Source organism: Carettochelys insculpta, chromosome 3, assembly GCF_033958435.1.
Source record: "Carettochelys insculpta isolate YL-2023 chromosome 3, ASM3395843v1, whole genome shotgun sequence".
In the NCBI taxonomy this organism is placed as follows: Eukaryota; Metazoa; Chordata; order Testudines; family Carettochelyidae; genus Carettochelys; species Carettochelys insculpta.
Genome location: NC_134139.1, coordinates 91,666,694 through 91,688,078, shown reverse-complemented (window position 1 = coordinate 91,688,078; position 21,385 = coordinate 91,666,694). Strand labels below are relative to the sequence as shown.

General features: G+C 36.8%; 1 protein-coding gene across 5 annotated transcripts in view; it reads left to right on the top strand.

The window, feature by feature from the left end:
- Positions 1 to 21,385, top strand: part of SCAF8 (SR-related CTD associated factor 8) — a 230,776-nt gene that overhangs the window by 73,178 nt on the left and 136,213 nt on the right. For 3 of the 5 annotated variants that reach the window (XM_074990343.1, XM_074990344.1, XM_074990342.1), the window contains exons 16-20: positions 147 to 277; positions 6,181 to 6,325; positions 7,065 to 7,142; positions 9,030 to 9,251; positions 9,923 to 11,684. In XM_074990343.1, coding sequence (XP_074846444.1) covers positions 147 to 277; positions 6,181 to 6,325; positions 7,065 to 7,142; positions 9,030 to 9,251; positions 9,923 to 11,670 — 2,324 coding nt within the window. In that variant the 3' untranslated portion in view covers positions 11,671 to 11,684. Of the gene's footprint in view, positions 1 to 146; positions 278 to 6,180; positions 6,326 to 7,064; positions 7,143 to 9,029; positions 9,252 to 9,922; positions 12,348 to 21,385 lie in introns of those variants that run through there. The other 2 variants (XM_074990345.1, XM_074990341.1) reach the window with 1 other exon arrangement.

Sequence of the window (21,385 nt, the reverse complement as noted above, 5' to 3'; positions counted from 1 at the left end):
TACAGTAAGGTAAGCTGTTGCTTCCCACCGTCTAGCAAAAATGTCTTCCCCCCGCCCCCCAAGTTGGTGGGGTTTTTTTCATGTGGATATGAAACAAAACATTTAAACTAAAGTTCTATAAAATAAATACAATTTTTTTTATTTAGAATGGGAAACTGTGAGGAGTGCAGAGGTTGTTAAAGAGACTGTCCAAACTACTCAGAGTGCAACTGTTGATAAGAATACTGCTGTTACAACACAGACAGAAGCTTATACTCAACCTGTAACGATGCTACAGGTTAGTGTTGAGCATGTTTATATCCCCTATTGGCATATGTTTTGCGGTTTCTGTACAGAGCGATTTAATTTGTTTAATATGGATGCATTCAAATACTAAGTTAGAATTAATAGCATAGAGAAAAACATAGAACAAGGAGGATTTATATTTTATGTTCAAAGTAAGCAAACATCTGATTGATTCTGAGATTATACATGGGTGTTTTGCTGAATCCAAGCTTAAATGTTGGTGACAACATGACTCCTTTTTGCTTGGGATCACTTCTGCTTGTTTTTAATTCCTTTTTACGTTGGATTACCCTTTCTTTCATGTTTTTCTGACAATAAGTGCAAGTGGTTTTTCTCTGCACTTCTGGACAGCTTTAGTATTAATTTTAGAGACTTGTTGGACGCTTTTCTGAATGGAGTTTGTAAGGACAGTGTAAGCTTTACAGTAGTTTGAATTACTCCACTTCTAAAAATAATTTTGTCTGTTTTAATAAGCAGGTGATTTAGGATTCTCATTACTTTTTTTTTTTAAAAGCTGAAGTTACTGTATTAACTTTTGTAGTCTTGTATTCATTACCAAAACTTGGTCATGAATTTATTGGAATGCTCAGAGTCAAAATTATTTTTAAACCTGCTGGTGATGATTTTTGTTTGGGTTTATTGCTGTTGGGATTATTTGGTTTTAAATGTTAAAATAGTTATTGGGGCATCAAAATGAAGATAAACTTTTTAGTCTGTTTCCATTAACTAGCATTCCTTTAAACAACTTGTATTTTCATTTCCATTTTTTGTCACAAGAATTATGCTTGTTTGTATTTCAATCATCTTGCACTATACTGTATTCTAATGTATTTTTAATATATAATCTGCCTTCTTACTGCTGTTTTACATTTTCCATTGACTTAAGAAGACATACAGGCTATTAATAACTAAGTAGTCTTTCTGGTTTGAGGTAATTATATTCTCAGCTAATAAATTCAGACTTAAGAGCCATGTTTTTCTTCAAGTAGTGTCCCTATCTGTGTCCCATGTGCCTCAGATCAGAGATTTTAGGTAGTCATATCTTTTTCAGCCTGCACGTGCATCCCCTGCAGCATCTTGCCCTGAACCAAGGTTTCTAGAGCTGCACTAGGAAACCAAAGCCTCAACCTGCAGCAGAGCCTCAGCAGCATCCAAATAGAGCTTACCTCAGATGCATTTATCTCTTCTTCTTATGCGTTCGTGTTCTTAGTTTCCTTTTTATGAAAATGACAGTTTTATAGATCTGAACCAATTAATTATTTAAATTAAATAATTTTAAAACAAATCACTTTTTATTAGGGTAAGGACTCTTCTCAAGTGATTGCTCATTTCAGTTCTAAGTAGGCTCCTGCTTCCTGGTCACTGCCAGCCTCCCTACCATAGGCCCAGCTGTGGCTGCACTGGCTGTGGCTTCTTGGCACTGGTCTTTCAGCTGGCCCCCTCTGCCAGGCAATGGTGCTCTTTGGTCCAGCAACAGACATGGTCCTGCTGGACCAGGGATGTTGCCAGATCAGTGTGTCCTGGATTTCAGAGGTTCAGACTGTACAGGTTAGGATCTTGCTTTTGAAGGAATTGCAGGTCTTCACATGTACAGTCTCCAGTGGTGGTTCGTAACTGTTTATTTGCCAAGCAAACAGTTTAGGAAAACTGTTTAAGAAAGCAATCTTCAGCAGAGAAGAGCAAAAGAAACCCTTGAGGAGATGCTCTCCCTTGAGTACAGATCTTCTATATCCATTTATCTCGACTCCCGTGATATACAAGGTGCTGTGCAAGATAAGTAAAACAAAAGTTATTCTTGAAGTTCAGATATGACAGAGACATACATGGTTTCCTTAACTCACTCAGCTGGCTCTTTGTCAACTGATTGCTCCCCAGAACCATCTGTTCTCTCAGGATGCTAGTCAAATCCGTCACTTCATGCTCTGTGTTTTGGCTCAAGGCATGGCTGATAGATGGTTTGCAGGATTAGGAACAAAACAGGAAACAATTTACTTGTGGTATACATGCCCAGAAGTGAATGGGATCCAAACATTGGTATGACCTGAACATCTTTCACCAACTCCTCTCCATTGTCATTTGTACTAGATATATTTTTAGAGCTAAAAATGGCAGGATTATCTTTATGCTCCATATAAGTGCATTTCACAGTTATTACAGCATTCCATCATGTGGTAGAAAGTTTTTTCCATCTTTACTTATCCTTTAACAAGGCAGTTTCTTGCAGGATTTGACAACCTCTTTCCACAAATCAGATGCCCCATGCTGGCATGGGACCTCAGTTGGTCGCATGAGGCCTGCCTTTGAACATATGGACTCCAGCTCCACTCTGTACTTGTCTGTGCAAATTGTATTTCTAGTAACCATTACCTCTGTTAAAACAGTGAGATGTGCTCTGACAGCGTATTTCACACTCTTTAAGACTAAGGTCAGGCTGTGCCTGCATTCCAAATTCTGGCAAAGGTATCATTGGACTTCCACAAATCAACCTATGGACCTTTCAGTTTTCTTCCCTAAACCACATGCTTATTAATTAATTGATCAGAGATGGGGCCAGGAGAGACATTTGGCCTGGGCATCCGAGACAAAGGGCCCTCAAATTTTGACAATTTCTACCAAGTCATTTCCACTTACTATATACCTTGTAGTTATAACAGAAAACAAAAGAATGTGTGTGTCTGTGCGTGCACATGTGCCTTCAAAATTGATTTAAATCATTGTAGGACCTTGGCCCTTCGCCAGTTTTTTTGGTCACATCTGAGTTTTCATGTGTGACTGGAGTAGCTTCTGTGATTAGTGATTGTGTGTTATGAAACACTGTTTACAGTCTGCATAGTTTAGAGGTTTTGAACATTGTAATTGATTCTGTTACTATAAAGTGATTTTGTTTGGTTTGTGAGTTTAACCTTTTAAATTGGATTTGTATCTTGGCATGGAAGATTTTTATATTCGTCTTTTTTTTTCTGTCTTCATATACAATAACTATTACAAGCTCAGCTGTAAGCTATGTCTCTATCCAGTTTTAGATTCACCTCTAAAGGTTTTTTTTTTTTGGTTTTGTGGCAAACAGCTGGAATTAAAAATTTATTAGTCAACTTGGAATCTAATCTGGCAATCGCCCTGTGCAAACATACCAATAGACCTTAGCAAATTAATTTACTATATGTTACTGTGATTTAAAAGAACCACTTTATAAAAATGAAGCAAAGATTTGAAAGTGGTTTAAATGAGAGGGCAAAAGCAACAGAGTTGAAGCAGCAGTTAAGAGTTTAAAGCCAGTAATATCATTTCTCCTAGAAAAGACCCTCAGCCTTTAAACAGTGATCATATTGACAGTGACACTTCGTTCTGATTATGAATACTTTTTACCCACAAATGACATGTCAGTGCCACTGCCTCAAAAAGAGGAGGCCATTAAAACGGAGGAATGTCAATTGTAGCGGTAGATGCAGAACCTTATGCTTGATTTAGAAAATATGCAGGCAGAAAATGTGCAGGATGTCAGAGATGCTGTACAGCAAGAGCAAGAACTTAAAACTAGGACAGGACACAGTGTAACCACAGTGGTATCAAAGCTTGATACTGGACTTCTTGATAAGAAAAATGTTACTCAAATGCAAAAATTTCTGTTAGTTTTCAGATCACTAGTAATATACTAAAAGATGCTGAAAATTAAAATCATGCTTTCCCCCACGTCTGCTAGCAAAAACTCTTCCAAGTGGAGAGCGCTATGTGACAGACTGGCTCTCCAATTCAGTAGGCTTCAAGATTGTTCTGATCCTGGGAATACATAGAGCCATGATTTGGGAGTCCATTCAAACATTCTCTGATCGCTGTGCAGTCATTCATTCAACTTCTGATGCCATATTTTGCTCTTTTGTTTTATCTCCAGTCTAAAGGTAGTCTTTGGTTTTGGTTTTTTTTTGTTTGTTGCCCCCATCACCACTCCCCCGAAGTCCCATTGCTCTGTAGAAAGGACAGCCTGATGGCTACCTAGAGTGGAACACCTATGAGGATACTACTGGCAGAAGAATATAATTGGTCTGTACAATAACTGTGGTTCTTCAACATGTCCACCCTCCACCCCTCTGCTTCAGAGCTCTTTACAGAGTTCTCTGCAGTAGTGAAGGAACTGAGGGTTGTTCATCCAGGCAGTTCTTTATAGCCTCGCTATCAGGTATGCGGCTGTGGAGAACTCATGAGCAGGCCAAAGAGACAGTGCTACCTAAAACTTCTGATTTGAGGCATGTGTGGTGCAAGTTTGTCTAGGCTATGTCTACACGGCATTCCTCTCATGAGAGAGGAATGCAAATGAGGGAACCCGACATTGCAAATCAAGCATTGATTTGCATAATCTCACATAATCATGCTGTTGGGAGAGATTTTAGTTTAAAAAAACCCAGCCGTGTAGAAGTGATTGTGTCTGCAAAAATCCCCTTCCCCAACAGCACCCTTATACCTAACTTTTTTCAGGAATAAGGGTTCTGGCAAAGGAGGAGGTTTTTGCCGACAGAACCTCGCCTACATGGATGGGTCCTCCCCCGCCCCTCCAAAATCTCTCTCAGCAACACAGTCGCGCAAGATTATGTAGTGAAATGCGAGATTTGCAAATCAGTGCTTCATTTGCAGTGTTGTGTTCCTTCAGTGCCATGTAGACATAGCCCTAGAGTGATATGCCAATGGTGGGGCATATCTTGAAGAACCAAAGTTACTGCACAGGGTGAGTCACTTCTTTATTAGCCTTAAATAATACTTTTGAAGCATTCTTAGCATTGTGTTACCAAAATATTTAAATATTTGAATTTTTAAATGTAAAGTGACAGGGTCATAAAACAACCAAAGTAGGCTCTCAGTTGCTGTGAAAGATAAAGTGTTAGGAAAAAATAATGAAACTCCTTTTAAATCCTTCCTTCTCTGCACAACCTATCATCTATTTTTTCCTTTGTACCTTCTTTCTCTGTCTTTTCTCCACTGTCTTCCTTCCCTGCAGGTGATCAAAGCTCTAGTTCCTGAATCAATTACAATATATAAATATGTATTTTCACATTCTTTTATCTTTAAAACAGAATAATAAAGGATACGATGGCCTTCTCCCAGTGTGCATTGACATCTTTTAGATATTCTTGCTGATGTGTAGTGAGGGAATGGAGGTACATATTAAAACATTTTCTGCCTCAGCTATATAGAGTCAAATTGCAGTGGCATCTTTGCTAGCATATGTTGATGCCCATGAAGTCTGTGGACTATTCACGTTTGCTGACCTGGGGCCACAGTATTGTAGGGGAAAATTCTGCACTTAGCTATATTTGCAGAGCTCTACCTATGTAATTTAGACAAGATTTAGCCATGCAGAATCTTTTGCAGATAAGTGGAACCAGATAGTTTGACTCAATCATTGAGCTGAATTTTCAGGAATAACAGTTAAAAAAATTATAAACGGGACAAGTTGGATATGAAAATGAAGACACAAGAAACTTTGGTGCTATTATGCTAGCTTTAGTTACTTTTCTAAGAGGAACTGATTTCATCCCTGCTTTACCTGCCAACTTCTGTAATATAGTTTACTCTTTTATTTATATAAAATTGTTCAGGATATTTGAGAAATTAGGTCTAATATAAAATTTTAATTAAAAAATAGTTTATTCACAGCAAAATGTTTTCTTTATTTTCCATATTACATTTATAAAACCCTCAATTTTTTATTTACCTGGAGCTACTGCAGAATTTTCAGTCTGCCCCAAGGTGCCATTTAATTTTATGCATAAGTAGAATCTTACTTATAATTTCAATTCTTGTTGACTGAAAGTAGTAATCAGATTATTTTATTTCTTGTCAAAGTCATTGAATAATTTAAAAATTGAAGGTTTTGTTTTTGTTTTTCCTTCACGTCAAAAAAAGATTCCAGTAGCTCCAGCTGTGCCTGCTGTTACTTTAGTTCCACCAACATTTCATGTAACAATGTCTGTCCCACCTCCCGGCTACAGTGCACTTCCACCACCTCCCTTCTTGAGGGCAAGTTTCAACCCCTCTCAGCCACCTCCTGGTAAGTGTCCATTTTAATTGTTTGTACAGGTTGCACATCCCTAGTCAAGCATAGATCTGAAAGGTCCTAAACAAGAGAACTTCCAGGCCAGGGGAGATCTAGGGCTTCTGCTGCCAGACGGCCTCAGCCTTATGCTCCCCGGGGGCTCCCAAACTCTGGCCTCCTTCCTGAGCCCCATGGATGCTGGGTTTGGCGGGGCTGCAGGACACCAGATCCACCATTGCCACTCCCAAACCCGGTTCTGGGACATCTGTGGTCCTGAGGAACCATGAATGGTGCCAGAAACGTATCTCCTGGCTTTAAGAGGCGCAATCTGTGTGTGTATATTCGTGCTAACTCAGCATTTTAAATGTGTGTTTTATCCATTGTTTTATCTCAGGATAAATCGTAGGATTATTTCTGAGTCAGATTTAGCTGTAGTTAAATCTTTACATTTTCAGGCTCTTATCTTTTGTTTCATTTTTACCTTTTTTCTTCAACAGGAAAAGTAGATTTAGTTGAAATTTTAACTTTTGTTTGAGTATTGCTGATATAAATGCTCATAGAAAGAGGTACATATACATCTGTGGTAAAGTTATAACCTTCTGGAGAGCGGTAACCCTCTCGTTCTGCGCCACTGATTCTGGCTGATTTGCAGTGGGTCAGTCTTCTCCTGATTAGTGCCGATTAGTGTGTTTTTACTGTAGCATTTTTATTACAGATGACCATTCTGTTCAATTATTTTGTATTGTTCATACAGGTTTTATGCCTCCTCCAGTTCCACCTGTGCCACCACCTGTTGTTCCACCACCTGTTGTTCCACCTGTAGTCCCAACAGGTGAGTTGTCTCTCTCTTTAAAGAACATTAATTTTGAGTTTATTGGCTGGTAACCATTAAAGCATGTTGATTTACAGCTAAATATATCCTTGATATTAAATATTGTTCTTTGTGTTAACCAGAAAGGTACGCTATATCAATACACATTTATTTAAGTAGTTTTGTATCTTTATTTCCATTTATTAAGATTCTCAATCTTTAAATTTTTATTATGTTGGAAAATGGTGACTGACATTTCTTACTAAATGAAATTTTTACTTGTGATTTGTATCATACTCTTATTTGGAAATGTTAATTAAATTAAAAGGTACAGAAACGACATTTTACAAAATTTTTTAATACCTATAAGTACCTACAAATTTGCTGGTTGCATAAGACAAAAAGTCACAAACTGTATCAGAAAATGTTTTGCATTTAATGCAAAGTGATTGGTTAAAGTGTTCTCTATAGGTAGCAAATTGAACTGATTGTGTCTAGTCACCATTGTCCTTCAAAGGTGTGAAACAAGTAGATCTCATTCTCTCACCTAGTTTTTATTTATAGATTTGGAGACGAAAACAAGTTCTTCTGCATTTTTATCTCCCAGTGTGTTTTCCTGTTTGAATGATGGAATAGTCATTGAATTCAACTAGTATAATAAATGGAAATCAAGAAAAAATTCTCTCTGCATCTGCAGGGGGGAGGATACAGCCATCAAAAGCTGGTATAACACTTCAGCAAACTATGGCTGCAGGTGCTTAACTACTACAAATTGAACCTCTTAGTCCAGCACTGTAGGAATCTGACCAGTGCCGAACGAGACAGTTTTCCACATCATGGGAGGTCGGTATTATCTAGCAGCATTACCGACACTTCCACTGCTTACTGGGCTCTTAAAAGACATTTGGGGGTAAATTAGAGCTAAATACCAGCACAGGACTCTGAGAATCAGGACTGGTTGTTGTAAACAAACTTTATGGGACCATGGGGAAAGTTGGCCAAACCCATGGTAACTGGTCTTCTGGCTAACTAAAATCATGCTGGATTACTGATGTTGCCGGATGAGAGGGTGCCAGACTAAAGAGGTTCAATCTGTAGTGACTTCCCATAAATGAGGTGGTTCAACTTTAACTTTCCACAGCTAATACGTAAAGTTTAGCATTGCTGTTTTCATTTACTTTAAATGATTTTAATTGAGTGTGTGGTAAGTTTAGGCCTCATTGTAAATTGCTGTGATTTAAAATACACTTTTAAATAGATTTATTTAAAAATCTTATACTTAATTTAATTTAAAAAATCTAGTTTTTAAATTTAAGAATAAAAATCATCGATATTAATCCACTCTGTTCTTTCTTCAAATTCTGGTACACACAGGATTCTATGGGACATTGATATGGGACAACATATGAGTACTGAGAACAAGTTTATAGTGTATAGTTAAGTTGGTCTAATAATATTCACAAACATTACATTTACTCTTTTCTCAGCGTTATAGAGGAAGTTATTTGCAAACAACTGATTATTAATTGTTTTATTGAAAGTTGTATAGGTGGTCAAATTATATTCATTAAGCAAGTTACTTCCGTATTTTTCTTCCAATCATTGAATTAATTTAATTTATAATTTTCATTTTTCATGGCTATGTTCAGTTGTTCGAATATTAAAGATGGTTGAAACCAGTGCGTTTTGTTTCCATATTGATAACCTGCTACTTAAGAATTGAAACATTGGGAAACTTATATTTAAGGATTTAAAATGTTTTTAAAGTAACAGTTTACTCCAGATTGAACAAGGTGGCTGTTTTTGGTGACCATACTTCATTATATGCTCTAACAGTAAAGCATCTGCCAAATTAAATTTGCAACCTTGTTTAAGAAATACTGAGATTTTTTTTCCCTCCCCCTTCAGCCCTCGTGCAGCCTCCTCTATCCATTACTCAAGAGGCAATGAAAGATGTTCGTTTTGGTAGCCTTGTTTTACCAATTGGCACCCTCTCCAGTGTTCTAGCCACTCCAACATTGTCATCAGGAAGTGTTTTTAACCCTCTTCCAAGCAGCAAACCAGAGTCAGAAGAAAAAGGATCTCATCTTTCAGACGTTCATATTTCTTCCAGTGAAAACAACAGATCTGGTAAGAAATGTCTGTACCTACATATTTTGCTACATATAAGTTAACCATAAATATTAGTTTTAAAGTTAGCTATATGCATTCTGTTAACTCATCCAAGCATAGGAAGTTTTGCGTTGAATATGGTCTAGGATTTGGGATTTAATTTGTGACAAGAGTGCTGGTAATGAGCTCTGTTAGCATCTCTTTGTCACTTCCAGTAGGTCATGTCCTCAGTGGACAAGGCATTTCTCTTGCACATCTCTGCATATGGGGTAGAGAAGTACAGCTGTATCATAGGATGTGTAGTTAAGTGTGTTTTGAAATAAATCCTTTACATTTTACTAATAGTGGAATAGGACTGGAACTGGTAATTAAGTTTACTACATGATTTTAAGTTTTCACTCAAACGTATGCACATTTTTTATATAGGTTTGATGGGCAGGGAAAACTGCACGATCATCAAAAGCTTCTGTTCATGTTTACTGTGTGTGAAGTCATCAGTTTCTGTGACTTAGTCCCCAGTCATCACTATGGTTGTGGCAAAAAACAAAGCAAAACAAAACTTTTTAAATCAAAACTGTTCCTTATATTTAAATAACTAAATATTCCAGCTATCTATGTATTGACTTAAATAATAGATTAAAATACTACTTTGGCTTTTCAGTCTACTGAATACTTTTATTGCATTTCAGTTCAAAGTGATGTCTCAAGCAGCTCCGGACTCACGGGAGCAGTGCAGCCACCTGCTGTCTCTAGCAGCTCTGGACGTGCAGGAGGACTGCAGCCACCTGCTGTCTCTAGCAGCTCTGCACTAGCAGGAGGAGTGCCAGCTCCTGCTGTCTCAAGCAGCTCCAAGCTAGCAGGAGGGGTGCCACCACCTGGTGTCTCAAGCAGCTCCACGTTGGCAAGTGGAGTGCAGCCATCTGGTGTCTCAAGCAGCTCTACGCTCGCAGGAGTGCTGCCACCTGGTGTCTCAAGCAGTACCACAATTGCAGGAGGAGTTCAGCCACCTGGTGTCTCAAGCAGCTCTGGACTTCTAGCTGGACTGCCGCCGCCCAGTGTCTCGAGCAGCTCTGGTCTTCTGGTGGGACTGCCGCCACCCAGCGTCTCGAGCAGCTCTGGTCTTCTGGTGGGACTGCCGCCACCCAGCGTCTCGAGCAGCTCTGGTCTTCTGGTGGGACTGCCGCCACCCAGCGTCTCGAGCAGCTCTGGACTTCTGGCGGGACTGCCACTGCCCAGTGTCTCGAGCAGCTCTGGACTTCTAGTAGTACCACCACCCCATGTCTCAAGTAGCCCTGGACTTTTGGGGATGCAGCATCCAGCAGGAGTTCAAAATGTACCTCATTTAAATATTAGTAGTCAGAGGATGCCTGGAATGCCTATCTTAGATATCCGTCCAGGACTAATACCTCACTCCCCTGGACCAAGATTTCCATTAATACAGCCTGGAATACCACCACAGCGCAGTATCCCACCTCCAACAATCCTTGACCCATCACTTCATCCACCACCAAGAGGTCCTTTTCCACCTCCAGGAGATCTTTTTAACCAAACAGAGAGACATTTTGTGACACCTGGAAGACAAAATGTTGATAGCATTTCTAATCCAGAAAAAAGGTTACCACTTGGAGGTGACAGCATTCAACAGGAAGGAGACAGAGACTATCGCTTTCCACCAGTGGAAAGCAGAGAGACTCTTAACAGGCCATCCTCAGTTGATGTCAGGGATTCTATTGGGCGGCCACCAGTAGATCCAAGAGAGGGTCTAGGAAGACCTTCTGTAGATGGAAGAGAACATTTCGCAAGACCACATATAGATATGAGAGAGAATTTTGGAAGACCGGGTGTAGATAATATTGGTCGAAGAGAGCATTTTGGTTTCAACTCAGAAAAGACTTGGGGACAGAGAGGAGATTATGATGAAAGAGAACACAACGTTTTCCCTGTCTATGGTGGTCCTAAAAGTTTCCATGAAGACAGAGAGAGGTTTCGGCATATAAATTACAGATTTGATAATAGAAGTGGTCCCAATTGGAACAGGGGATTTGAACAAGATGCTCACAGAGATTTTGATGACCGCAGAAGACCCTGGGAAAGACAGAGAGATAGGGATGACAGAGATTTTAATTTTAGCAGAGAAATAAATGGAAACAGATTTGGAAGAGACAGAATTCAGAACAACTGGATCCCTCCTCCGCATCCAAGGGTTTTTGAATATTTTGAAGGGGCCACTTCACAACGCAAAGCTGATAATACACCCCAGGTAAATGGTGAAAATACAGAGACAGAAAGTCAGACTTCAGATGTGCAAGTGCAAAATGATCCAGAACTTTATGAAAAACTTGCATCTTCAAGTGAGATAAAAAAAGAGAAGAGTGACACAGAAGCTGATATAGAAAGTGAACCAGTGGTAGAAAGCACAGAAACTGAGGGGACATAATCATCACTCAGTAGGTAAAAGATACCTTTTGTAAAGTTGTCATCTCTCTGTAATAGATAAATGGCTGACTGGACCTTAGCAGTTCACTTTTGTCTGCCAGAATTAAGTTAATCTGATGTTCATGTTCATCTTTCACTTAAATAACTGTACAACTGACTTGTATAGAACACTGTTCTTAATTTGAACATGGTAGGTAAACATTTTTTATTTCTCTGATAAAACACAGACTTGCCCTGAGTTGCTTTTAATGTCACAATGATAAATAACAGCTTGTCAAACAAAGACTTCCTATGGAAGAAAATGGAATTTTTTAGATACTACCATTAGGTTGGTTGTGGAAATTGTTATACTTGAAAGCAGGTGCTGGTGTATCTCGTCCATGGTTTTAGGCTGCTGCAGAATTTTAAATATAGACAAAGCTGTGATATTTTATGTTCTTGAAATTTGGCAAAAGAAAAAAGAAAAGAAAAAGAAATAGTCCCTGATCATTTTAAGAAGCATAATACAGAGATTAAAAGTGATTTTGTAAAATCTACACTATAGTCTCTGTTTTCTCTAAAGTAAAAGCGTCTGTGATTTGTTCTTCATACTGCAGTGGGTTAAAAAATTATAAAAGTACATTTTAATGTTGGGTGCGTTTTGTTTTTAGATGCCAATAAAACATACTTGTTTGATAACAGTGTTCTAGGTATTGTATTTTTTTAAAAAAAGAAATCCTACAAGCTATGAAAATCTGGATCAGCTATGATATATGCTTTAGCAAGTTGTTGCAAATGGTTTATATTACTGTTGTAAGATCAGTGCAACAATTGTGTGCTAGAAAGAAGCATATTGAAAATCATTCAGTCACATTAGTTTATGTATATAACATGTATGTAAATATTTGTGTAAACTGTAAGTAGATATCATTTCTTGTTTGCCTGTGGGCGTGCACACAGAATAATGAAGGCAGGTTAATAAAACAGAAATTAACTTAGGTTATAAAAGTAAGCCACCTTCTTTAGGTAGCAAGATAATTAGAAATGTTAATTTGATTAAATAAATCAAATTTACATTTGTTTACTCATGGGTACTGTTCTTACTTTTAGAAGGTGAAATGAACATATACTGTAAGGATTCACAGCAGGATTTTGGCTTACCTTTTCAAAAATGTAGATATGCATGAAGCCAAAATTGAAGCAAACGTTTGCCTTGTCTTATTTGTAATCTATTTGGTGTTTTGGGTAGATAGGGTTAGCATTATCGTACTTTGTGGTGATTTGCTTGCAGTGAATATATGAAGTCCAGAATGTAGCATGAAAAGTATAAAGCTATTTTTTTCCTTTCTTTAAAAAAAAAAAAATCTATATGTGAGTAGAAATAAAGTGGGCTTGGTGCTTTGGAGGCTTAATACCGAAAACAGAACTTCTGAGTTAAATTGTTGAGATGAAGTGGCCTCCTGGGTATAATTCAGTATCACTGCTCTCTTCTGTTCCACCTGTTTTGGTTCTTGCATATCTTTTTCCTTGTTTCTTTCTTTTTTAAGCAGAGTGGAAGATTTGGTCAGTATAGCAATGGATGATTTCAGCTTGTCCCATTTATATTTATTTCTCTCCACTCCCAAAAACAATCTGTTGCTGAAATTCCCTGGGAGAAAGAATTTTCTCTTTCTCTATGTTTTGAGAGTCAATAATGATAATTTCTTCTGTAAAACAGAAAATAATTCAGGGAAATATGAGTTGGTCTTTAATATTAGAGAATACTAATTTATCTCTAGTTTTGTATTGTGTTTTAAAAAATCCCCCAACCATATGAAGTGTGAGGATATCACGTGGGTGTTCATCTGTAGCGCTTAAAGATACATCTGGACTTAGAGAAGTTATGTATGATCCTTTTTTTTGTGTGTTGACCTGGTTCTGTTTTCCTTTTTGGATTTTTATTTTAAAAGGCACCAAAATTGCTCTTGTAAATGAAAAATACCACTTTTAATATCTTGAATATGAATGATTTTTCACATATAGTGCAAGTAGTAGTAATATTACTAGGAAGCAGTGAAATTCGGATGCATTAAATAAGCAGCAGCATGTAACAGGACCGTACTGATATACTGGATACCAGAATGTGTCTGGAAACATGGGTTTTTACAGTGTTTACTGCAAAAATATCTTCAAATGCAGACTGTAGAAATCAAGGAACTGCATCAGTGTTGTGCCTCTTAACTTCCAATAATATGCTAATCAGGCATGTATCTTTTAGGATTACTGAATATGAAAATAGCTGTATAGTATTTTTTTTAAGTTACTAATTTCCTTTCCTTTCATTTTGATAGCGTTTTGACTTAATTTAATTTAATTTGATTTAATAGTTCATGGAAAAAGGTTACTCTCACTGATTTTTTTTCCCAAGTGTTCATTAAAAAATTACAAATATTTCCAATAGCTTTGCTTTCACCATTGTGTTACACAGTGAAACAAAAACACAAGATCAAAAAGTTAATCTTCCTTGCCTTTTTTTTAAATTGAGATTTGCCGTATATTCATTGTTTGCAGTAGGATGGTTTAGGAAAATTACCACGTGGTGAGAGAGGTTAAATAATGCTGTTTCCTTGTGCATGGTTGTTGGGTCAGGAAAAAAAAATTAACTCTGCAATGTATATTTATGAGTTGAAGAATAATATGTTAATATTTTAATCTGTTGTGTACATGTCTTTTACATTTTAATTGGCTACTGTACTTAGTGTAGATGTATACTGTACCATTACAGTTTAACAGCTATTCAATTATTGTGTAGAATAAAATTTTATTGTATACAGAATAGTCTTTAGCTGCATCATGTTTCCAGCTAGAACTTTTTTTTGACATTTGAATTTTAGTAGTGCTTAAGTATAGAAAAATAGCCTGAAGAGTAAAGCATTCAAAAACAGGGAAAGAGCCTAAATCATGTCGTCTTAGGCAATAAAGGTAGCGAATTGTAGCTGTTTATTCCTGTCACTGAATATTCACAAGAAAAGGGTTATCTTCGAAGGAGAGAGTAGTCTCTGCTCTTGAGCTGTTCTTGACAGTGAAGATATTTTCCACATACCAGCTATTAATGAACTTGATGCATTGGTCTTTGTTTACATTTTGATTTGCATTAACATAGAAGTAGGCTTTTTTTTTTTTTTTTAGTTTGAGACAGTGCCAGACAGGTTTAACAAACATGAAATATTAAAATTTGTACATACATGTTTAGTTGAAAAACTTACTCATATCAGTTCAGCCACGTAAAATATTACCTTTTTGGACATTCTGCATCCTTCCATCCCTAGGGTCTTACCTGCGTGAGCAGACTTCTGTGCTTATGTCAGCCACAGTTTAGGTTCATAGCCTCTATTCAGTGTGGAGAAGTCATAGCTATACTGAGGCTGTTTTCTGCAAGCCTTAATGTGCTATTGTTTTAATCTTTTATATGTGCCATGTGACATTATTAGACAAATTAAATTGATAAGACCCAGGGTGGATTGGTTTCACACATACTCACGCACGCGCTTTAAATCAAGTGACCAAAAAATCTAAGGTGGACTGTGTTTACAGTGCACTTAATTTTGAAGGAAGTCCTGCTGAATTCACTGACACTTGTGTTTTTTGAGAAAACAAGTCTATAGGAGGGGGTTCCCTTGAAAAAGCGGAGTTATGCTCAAGTAAAATAGGGAATGTGCTTATAGCATCACCATTTTGCACTGTGGCCATGATGTATTGTGTAATATAAAATAAGAAAATGACAGTGGAAACTGGCAACTCTAGATTTTTCTTACTACAGCTTTCTGTATTGTATACTTGATTCATAAATTCTATACAAATTATGCCATGCTTTTGACTCTTTATAACAAATTTGTTATTCATTTTGAGTTTAGATGTGGAGTTATTACAGTGAAGAAAATGTCTAGTACTTCTAAAAAGTTGAAAACGCATAACATCTTTTTTAAACAACTGACCTCCAGTAAAAGAGACTCACCTCTGAAATAGATTTCTAGGTGATGGAATGGCTTGTTCAGGTGTTTTTTGTTTTTTTTTAAATACTTATTTTGAGGTCAGTACTGTGTAAAATTAGATTTGCCTTAATATTTTGCCCTTTTGTGCTTTACACACACAAATTGACATGGTGAAGAAACATAAGTCAGCTAAAAATGATACTCTTATGACCTTTTAGTGCCAAAAGTTAGAAAGGAGGGGCAGGTTTCACTTAATGAACAGCTTAAGGTTGCATAGCTTAAGGTTGCATAGCTTAAGGTTTCTTCAGTTTGCTTTTCAATGTAGTTAAAATATATACTTGATTTCTGTAAGATCAGTGATATAATGATGAGAAAAAATATTGGGAAGTTAAATTAATTCCCCAATTTTTAACCTTTATTCTACAAATCATGAAAGGTAGCATACCAGGGTAGCATAACTGTTATCAGATAAAATCACATGTGGCTAGTTATACAGGAATAAATTGATACATAATCTCAGTTAAATTTGTCCGCTTTTCTCAATATTGTGTTTTCTTCTATACATATTTTTTTCTGTATTTCTGTGTAGATCACAACTCTCATAACTTAAATCTACCATACATCAGATGTTTTAACAAATTTTCCAGTGAAATCAAATTTGATGCATGCTGCTAGTTAGAGCAATCTCATCTTTATGAATCTAGATCAAGGTAAACAGGTACAAAACTACCAATATAATTTCTAATGTAGAAAAGTTCTTAACTGGTGAAGGAGTGTCAGCAAAAACGGATTTATTAATTCAGGCCCGGGTTAGTAAAAGTGGAGTACGTAATAGAAGCAGCAGACTTTGTGTCAGAATCCACTTTCCCAAGTGAGATTATGGTGTATAGTATGATCTAGAAAATTGAGAGCTATCATGGCCAACTATCATGGTGATGGCAACATTAAAAATAGTTACCAGCTACTTAAATGATTCCAAAATACATAATCATTTTTTTCACTTCTTCCCTTTCTTCCAGATAAAGTAATGTTACCATTACTCTAAATTGATCAAAGCTCTGGTATTTTAGCCCATGAGTTATTCTAGTTATGGTGTAATTAGTGCCTAAGTGCTTTGCTGAAGTAGTGTCTTATATACCTCCCCTTAAAGGTATATAAACTATATCATTTATTAGCAGTTTGGTCAGATGAACACGTTACTAGTTGTGAGAATTGGGAGGGGAGGAATAGTGTGGCATTCATAGCATGTTTTTTCTAAATATTATTAGCTGTTGGCCATCAGTCTGTTTTCTCTTGGAATGTATATAAGAGGCTTGATGATAACTTTTCCATCACTACAGAAATACATTGAGTTTTACTAGGGATGCCTGGTCTTTTATTGCTTGTTAATGGTTCTGGTACAGGCTGAACCTCTCTAGTCCAGTATCCTCAGGACGTGATTGATGCTGAACCACAAGAGGTCAATATTGCCTAGCAGCATTACCAACACTTCAACTGCATACTGGGCTGTTAGAAGATATTAGGGGTAAATTAGAGCTAAATAACATCTCAGAACACTGAGCCAGGACTGGTGGCTATAAACAACCTTTATGGGACCACAGAAAACTTGGCCACACCCATGACTCACTAAAAGCATGCCAGACTACAAGTATTGCCGGATGAGAGAGATTCAACCTATATTGGAAATATAGGGCTACCCTGAACCTATGAGATTTTCATACAAAATTATTACTGTTGTAAAAATTGCAGGGCTGGTCTCTTCATTGATAGGTACCGCAGAGTGAGGTTCCACAAATGGCTGGGCACATCTTGCATTGTGCAGAGTGTCCTCATATCATCCTGTTATGTCTGCTGCCATTACTTGTGTCTTTCAGTTCCTGCAGAAATGCTCATTTTCATCATTTACATTACACATTTCTGTTGTCAGGGGTTTATAGCTTAAAGTCAGGATTGATTTTCAGGGTCTCAGTCAAGAATATTCATGGTCATTGAGGTATTGTTCTTCCATCTTTATAATACATAAACAATGAATTTCAGATTTTGTATTCCCATGTAAAAATAAAAAAAAAAAATCTTACTTGAAAACTTACGGATGCAAATATATTCTTTTGAATCCTACATTAAAACTTCTCATATTGGAAATAAAATTCATTCAAAAGACTATTACAAGTTAGAGAGTCTTGGCTCATCCATTCCCGTTGCTTTTGAAGCTGGGGTTTAGGCTCCTAATTCACTTAGGCTTTGGGGAAATTTTACCCTATCCTGTGTGCCCCATTCTATCTTGACCTTTTTTTTTTTTTCTTTTTTTTTATTTTGGTGGGGAGGTATTAAGTAGACCTCTTTGCTTCTGATTTTTGGTATTTATTATTAAAAATCTGGAAGGTGACATACACTCAGATTCTTTTGTTGCTAAACTTTAATACAATTTTAAAAGGAGTATTTGACAATATCGGATGGTGAATTCTTGGTTGATCCTCTGTAAGCTATTCCTGACGAGTTCCTGATACATTGTTGATCGTTTTTATTAAATATATGCTCCGTAAATTCAAAAAGAAACCCAATTTAGTTCATTAAGGGTGAGATTTCAACTGCACAACATTTTATGAAATTCCAAGTTTCTGATTAATCCTAAATTCTGCTACTATAATTTGCAGATTTCTCCATTATATTGTATGCATGAGAACTGCAGTCTTTATTACATGATCACAAAATATTTTATGAAGTAATACAAAAAGATTATATATGGGGCTTATTTCAATGGACTATTCAGTTTATTCATATTACCTTTTATATACAAACAGTAATATGGTTAAAGTTGTGCAAACTGTAGCTTCAGGGCAAATAAAGTCTTAATCTATTAAATTTATGTGTTTTATATATTGTGTTTAAAGAAAAATTAAAACAGCTATTTTGACAAAATAACGAAGTACACATTTCAGTGATCAGTTTTTAAAAGTCTGAACAGATTTGTTTTGAATCATTTTTTTGAAACCCAATATGTATGCTGAACATAAAAAGGAAATTTCAGCTCAGAATGTAGTTCTTTGGTAAAATTACTTCTGAGAATAAGTATTTAAGACAAAAATGCCGTCTTGTGTACTTCTATAACAAAAATTTGACAAATACGTTAATTTTGGCAAGAACACACAACTGTAAATGCCTGACACATGGACACTGGAGAACTCAGAAAGGGGCCCCAGTAAAGGAGTGAAGAGCAATGTGATGAACTGAGGACCTTTTTTCTCTGAGAGTTACTCAGTCCCCAGACCAAGCTCAGGGTTCTAATCCAAGTGCTGATCAAAGGAGAGCATGAGCTGTTATCTTTGTTCATTTTTATATCAGCCACTTCAAATTTACATAAATCACAGTTCAGTTGAAAAGTTGTTTTTTTTCATACCGAAAGAAAGCCTCTGAAATGTTTCTTAAGCAGTAGATGAGCAGTTTTTACTGAATGACAGACTACCAATGTGAATTTTAATTGCCGTGTTACGCACACCCTGTATACAGGCAACTGTGACTGTGCATTTAAAATGTATTGTACTTTACATATAGCTTCTAAATTTAGCAAGCTCTAGAAATATTATAGCATACAGTTTTCTGCTCAGCAAACAGGGATGGCTTCACAAAATTTAACATCTTTTCATTTGCCTTATTTGTAGGACATTATAGTGCTGTTTCATTGGCTTTAATTTAAAACACCTTTACTTTGGGGGGCGGGGTTCCCTCCCCAAGTCAATGGGAGTTCTGTCTTTGACTTCAGAGGAGCCAGAATTTTATTCAGTGTTCTGTGCCTCAGTTTGTTCTCCAAAACTTGCAGAAACACAGTTGATGGAGAACTGGTTTGACTTTCATTGAGTGATTTCTACTTCTTTGTGTGCGAAGGAGGTAATCAAAACAAAAACAAAAAAATTCCCCCAGCCACTTTCATAGTGAAAAGTAGATCTAACCTTGCCTTTTAGGGGTGATATCAAGATTGATAGTAGGCTGAAGCAGTCCAGTTTTACCATAAATATTTGGAAACCTTGTCTGTTCAAGTACAAATGGATGAGGAAATCTTAGAGCCACACAGACAGATCCCATAGCTGTATTATGCTTATAATCTTCCTTCTACTTTTCCTGACCTTTTGGATGCTCCTGCTCAAGCCCTACACGTCTACAGTCCACATTTCTGCAGGAGCAACCTTGAAACTTCCAGTTCTCAGTTCTTTCTTTAAGGTGTTAGATGTAAATCTTATTTTTCTCCCGTGGCTTGCTAATATATTGTTTAATTTCAGTTTCCAAAGCAGCTGTGTTGTACTTGGACATCCTTTATTATCATGTGGCTCACCAATGGGATTAATGTAAGCCCTTTCCCTACATAGAATCTCAGAAAGCCTGCCAAATTTGTTTCATTTTCTTTGTTCCCACAGTCCCTATGAAAAGTTAGTAAGAACCTTGAATGAGCTAAAATGAATGAAAGATTTAAAATATGATATAATGTTTTCCGTGTCTAAAAATAGTCTTTCTTCATCTTCATAGTCTGATTCCTATTCTGGGCACCATTTATAAGAGCATAACTCTACACTGATACTCTTCCTCTCTTCTAGCATGTAGGAAACATCTTGTACTCCTGGCTATTACCTACTTCTGACCATCTCCTCTGGAGCCATGTAAAACATAAATTGCAGCATCCTGTAGTTGCCCTAACTTCTGACTGAGACTGATTGCAGAATGTGAGGATGGCAGAGGTGCCATGTTTCCCTCCCTGATCTCCACATCCCTTTCCATGTTAACATAGAATCAGTCCTGCTTATTTCAAGCCGGAAAGAGATATTAAAGATCTACTCGTTCCATCAGAGATTAGGGAGGAATTCCACTTTCCTGTATCTTACTCTGGAAGAATGCTTCTGAATGGCTACATCCTCTGGGAGAAGGCAGGGGGAATCAATCTAAAATTTGAGAGATTAGCAAGTAGGGCTGTCATGTAATCACAGTCTTAGTCAAACTGTTAAAACAATAGAATACCCACTGAAATTTATAATAAATATTGTGGGTGCTTTTCTATATTTTCAAATATATTGATTTCAGTTACAACATGGACTACAAAATGTATAGTACTCACTTTATATTTTTATTACAAATATTTGCAATGTAAAAATAATAAATGGTATTATTCAGATCACCTCAAACAAGTACTGTCGTGAAGTGACTTTACCATGAAAATGCAACTTGCAAATACGGATATTTTTGTTACATAACTGCGTTCAAAAACAAAACAATGTAAAACTTTAGTGCCTACAAGTCCACTCAGTCCTTCTGTTTTGTTCAGCGAATAACTGAGAAATAAGTTTGCTTACATTTACAGGAGATATTGCTGCCCACTTATTTACAGTGTGACCTGAAAGTCAGAACAGGCATTTGCATGGCACTTCTGTAGTTGATGTTGCAAGGTATTTATATGCCTGATATGCTAAACATTCATATGCCTCTTCATGCTTTAGCCACCTTTTCAGAGGACATGCTTTCAGCTGATCACACACACTAACGTGTAAATTTATTAACAGAATAGCATGTCGTCTGCTGTTCTACCAGTATTGTGCTATATATTTCCTAGTATAGCAGTTTCAGTGATGACCCAGGACAAGTTCATTTTAATGACAGTTTCACTGCAGAATTGACAAAATGCAAAGAAATTTCAGAAGAAAGACACGGGACTCAATCCAAGTTTAAGAATCAGAAGTGCCTTCCAAAATCTGAGAGGTTTGGAAAATGGAGCATGCTTTCAGA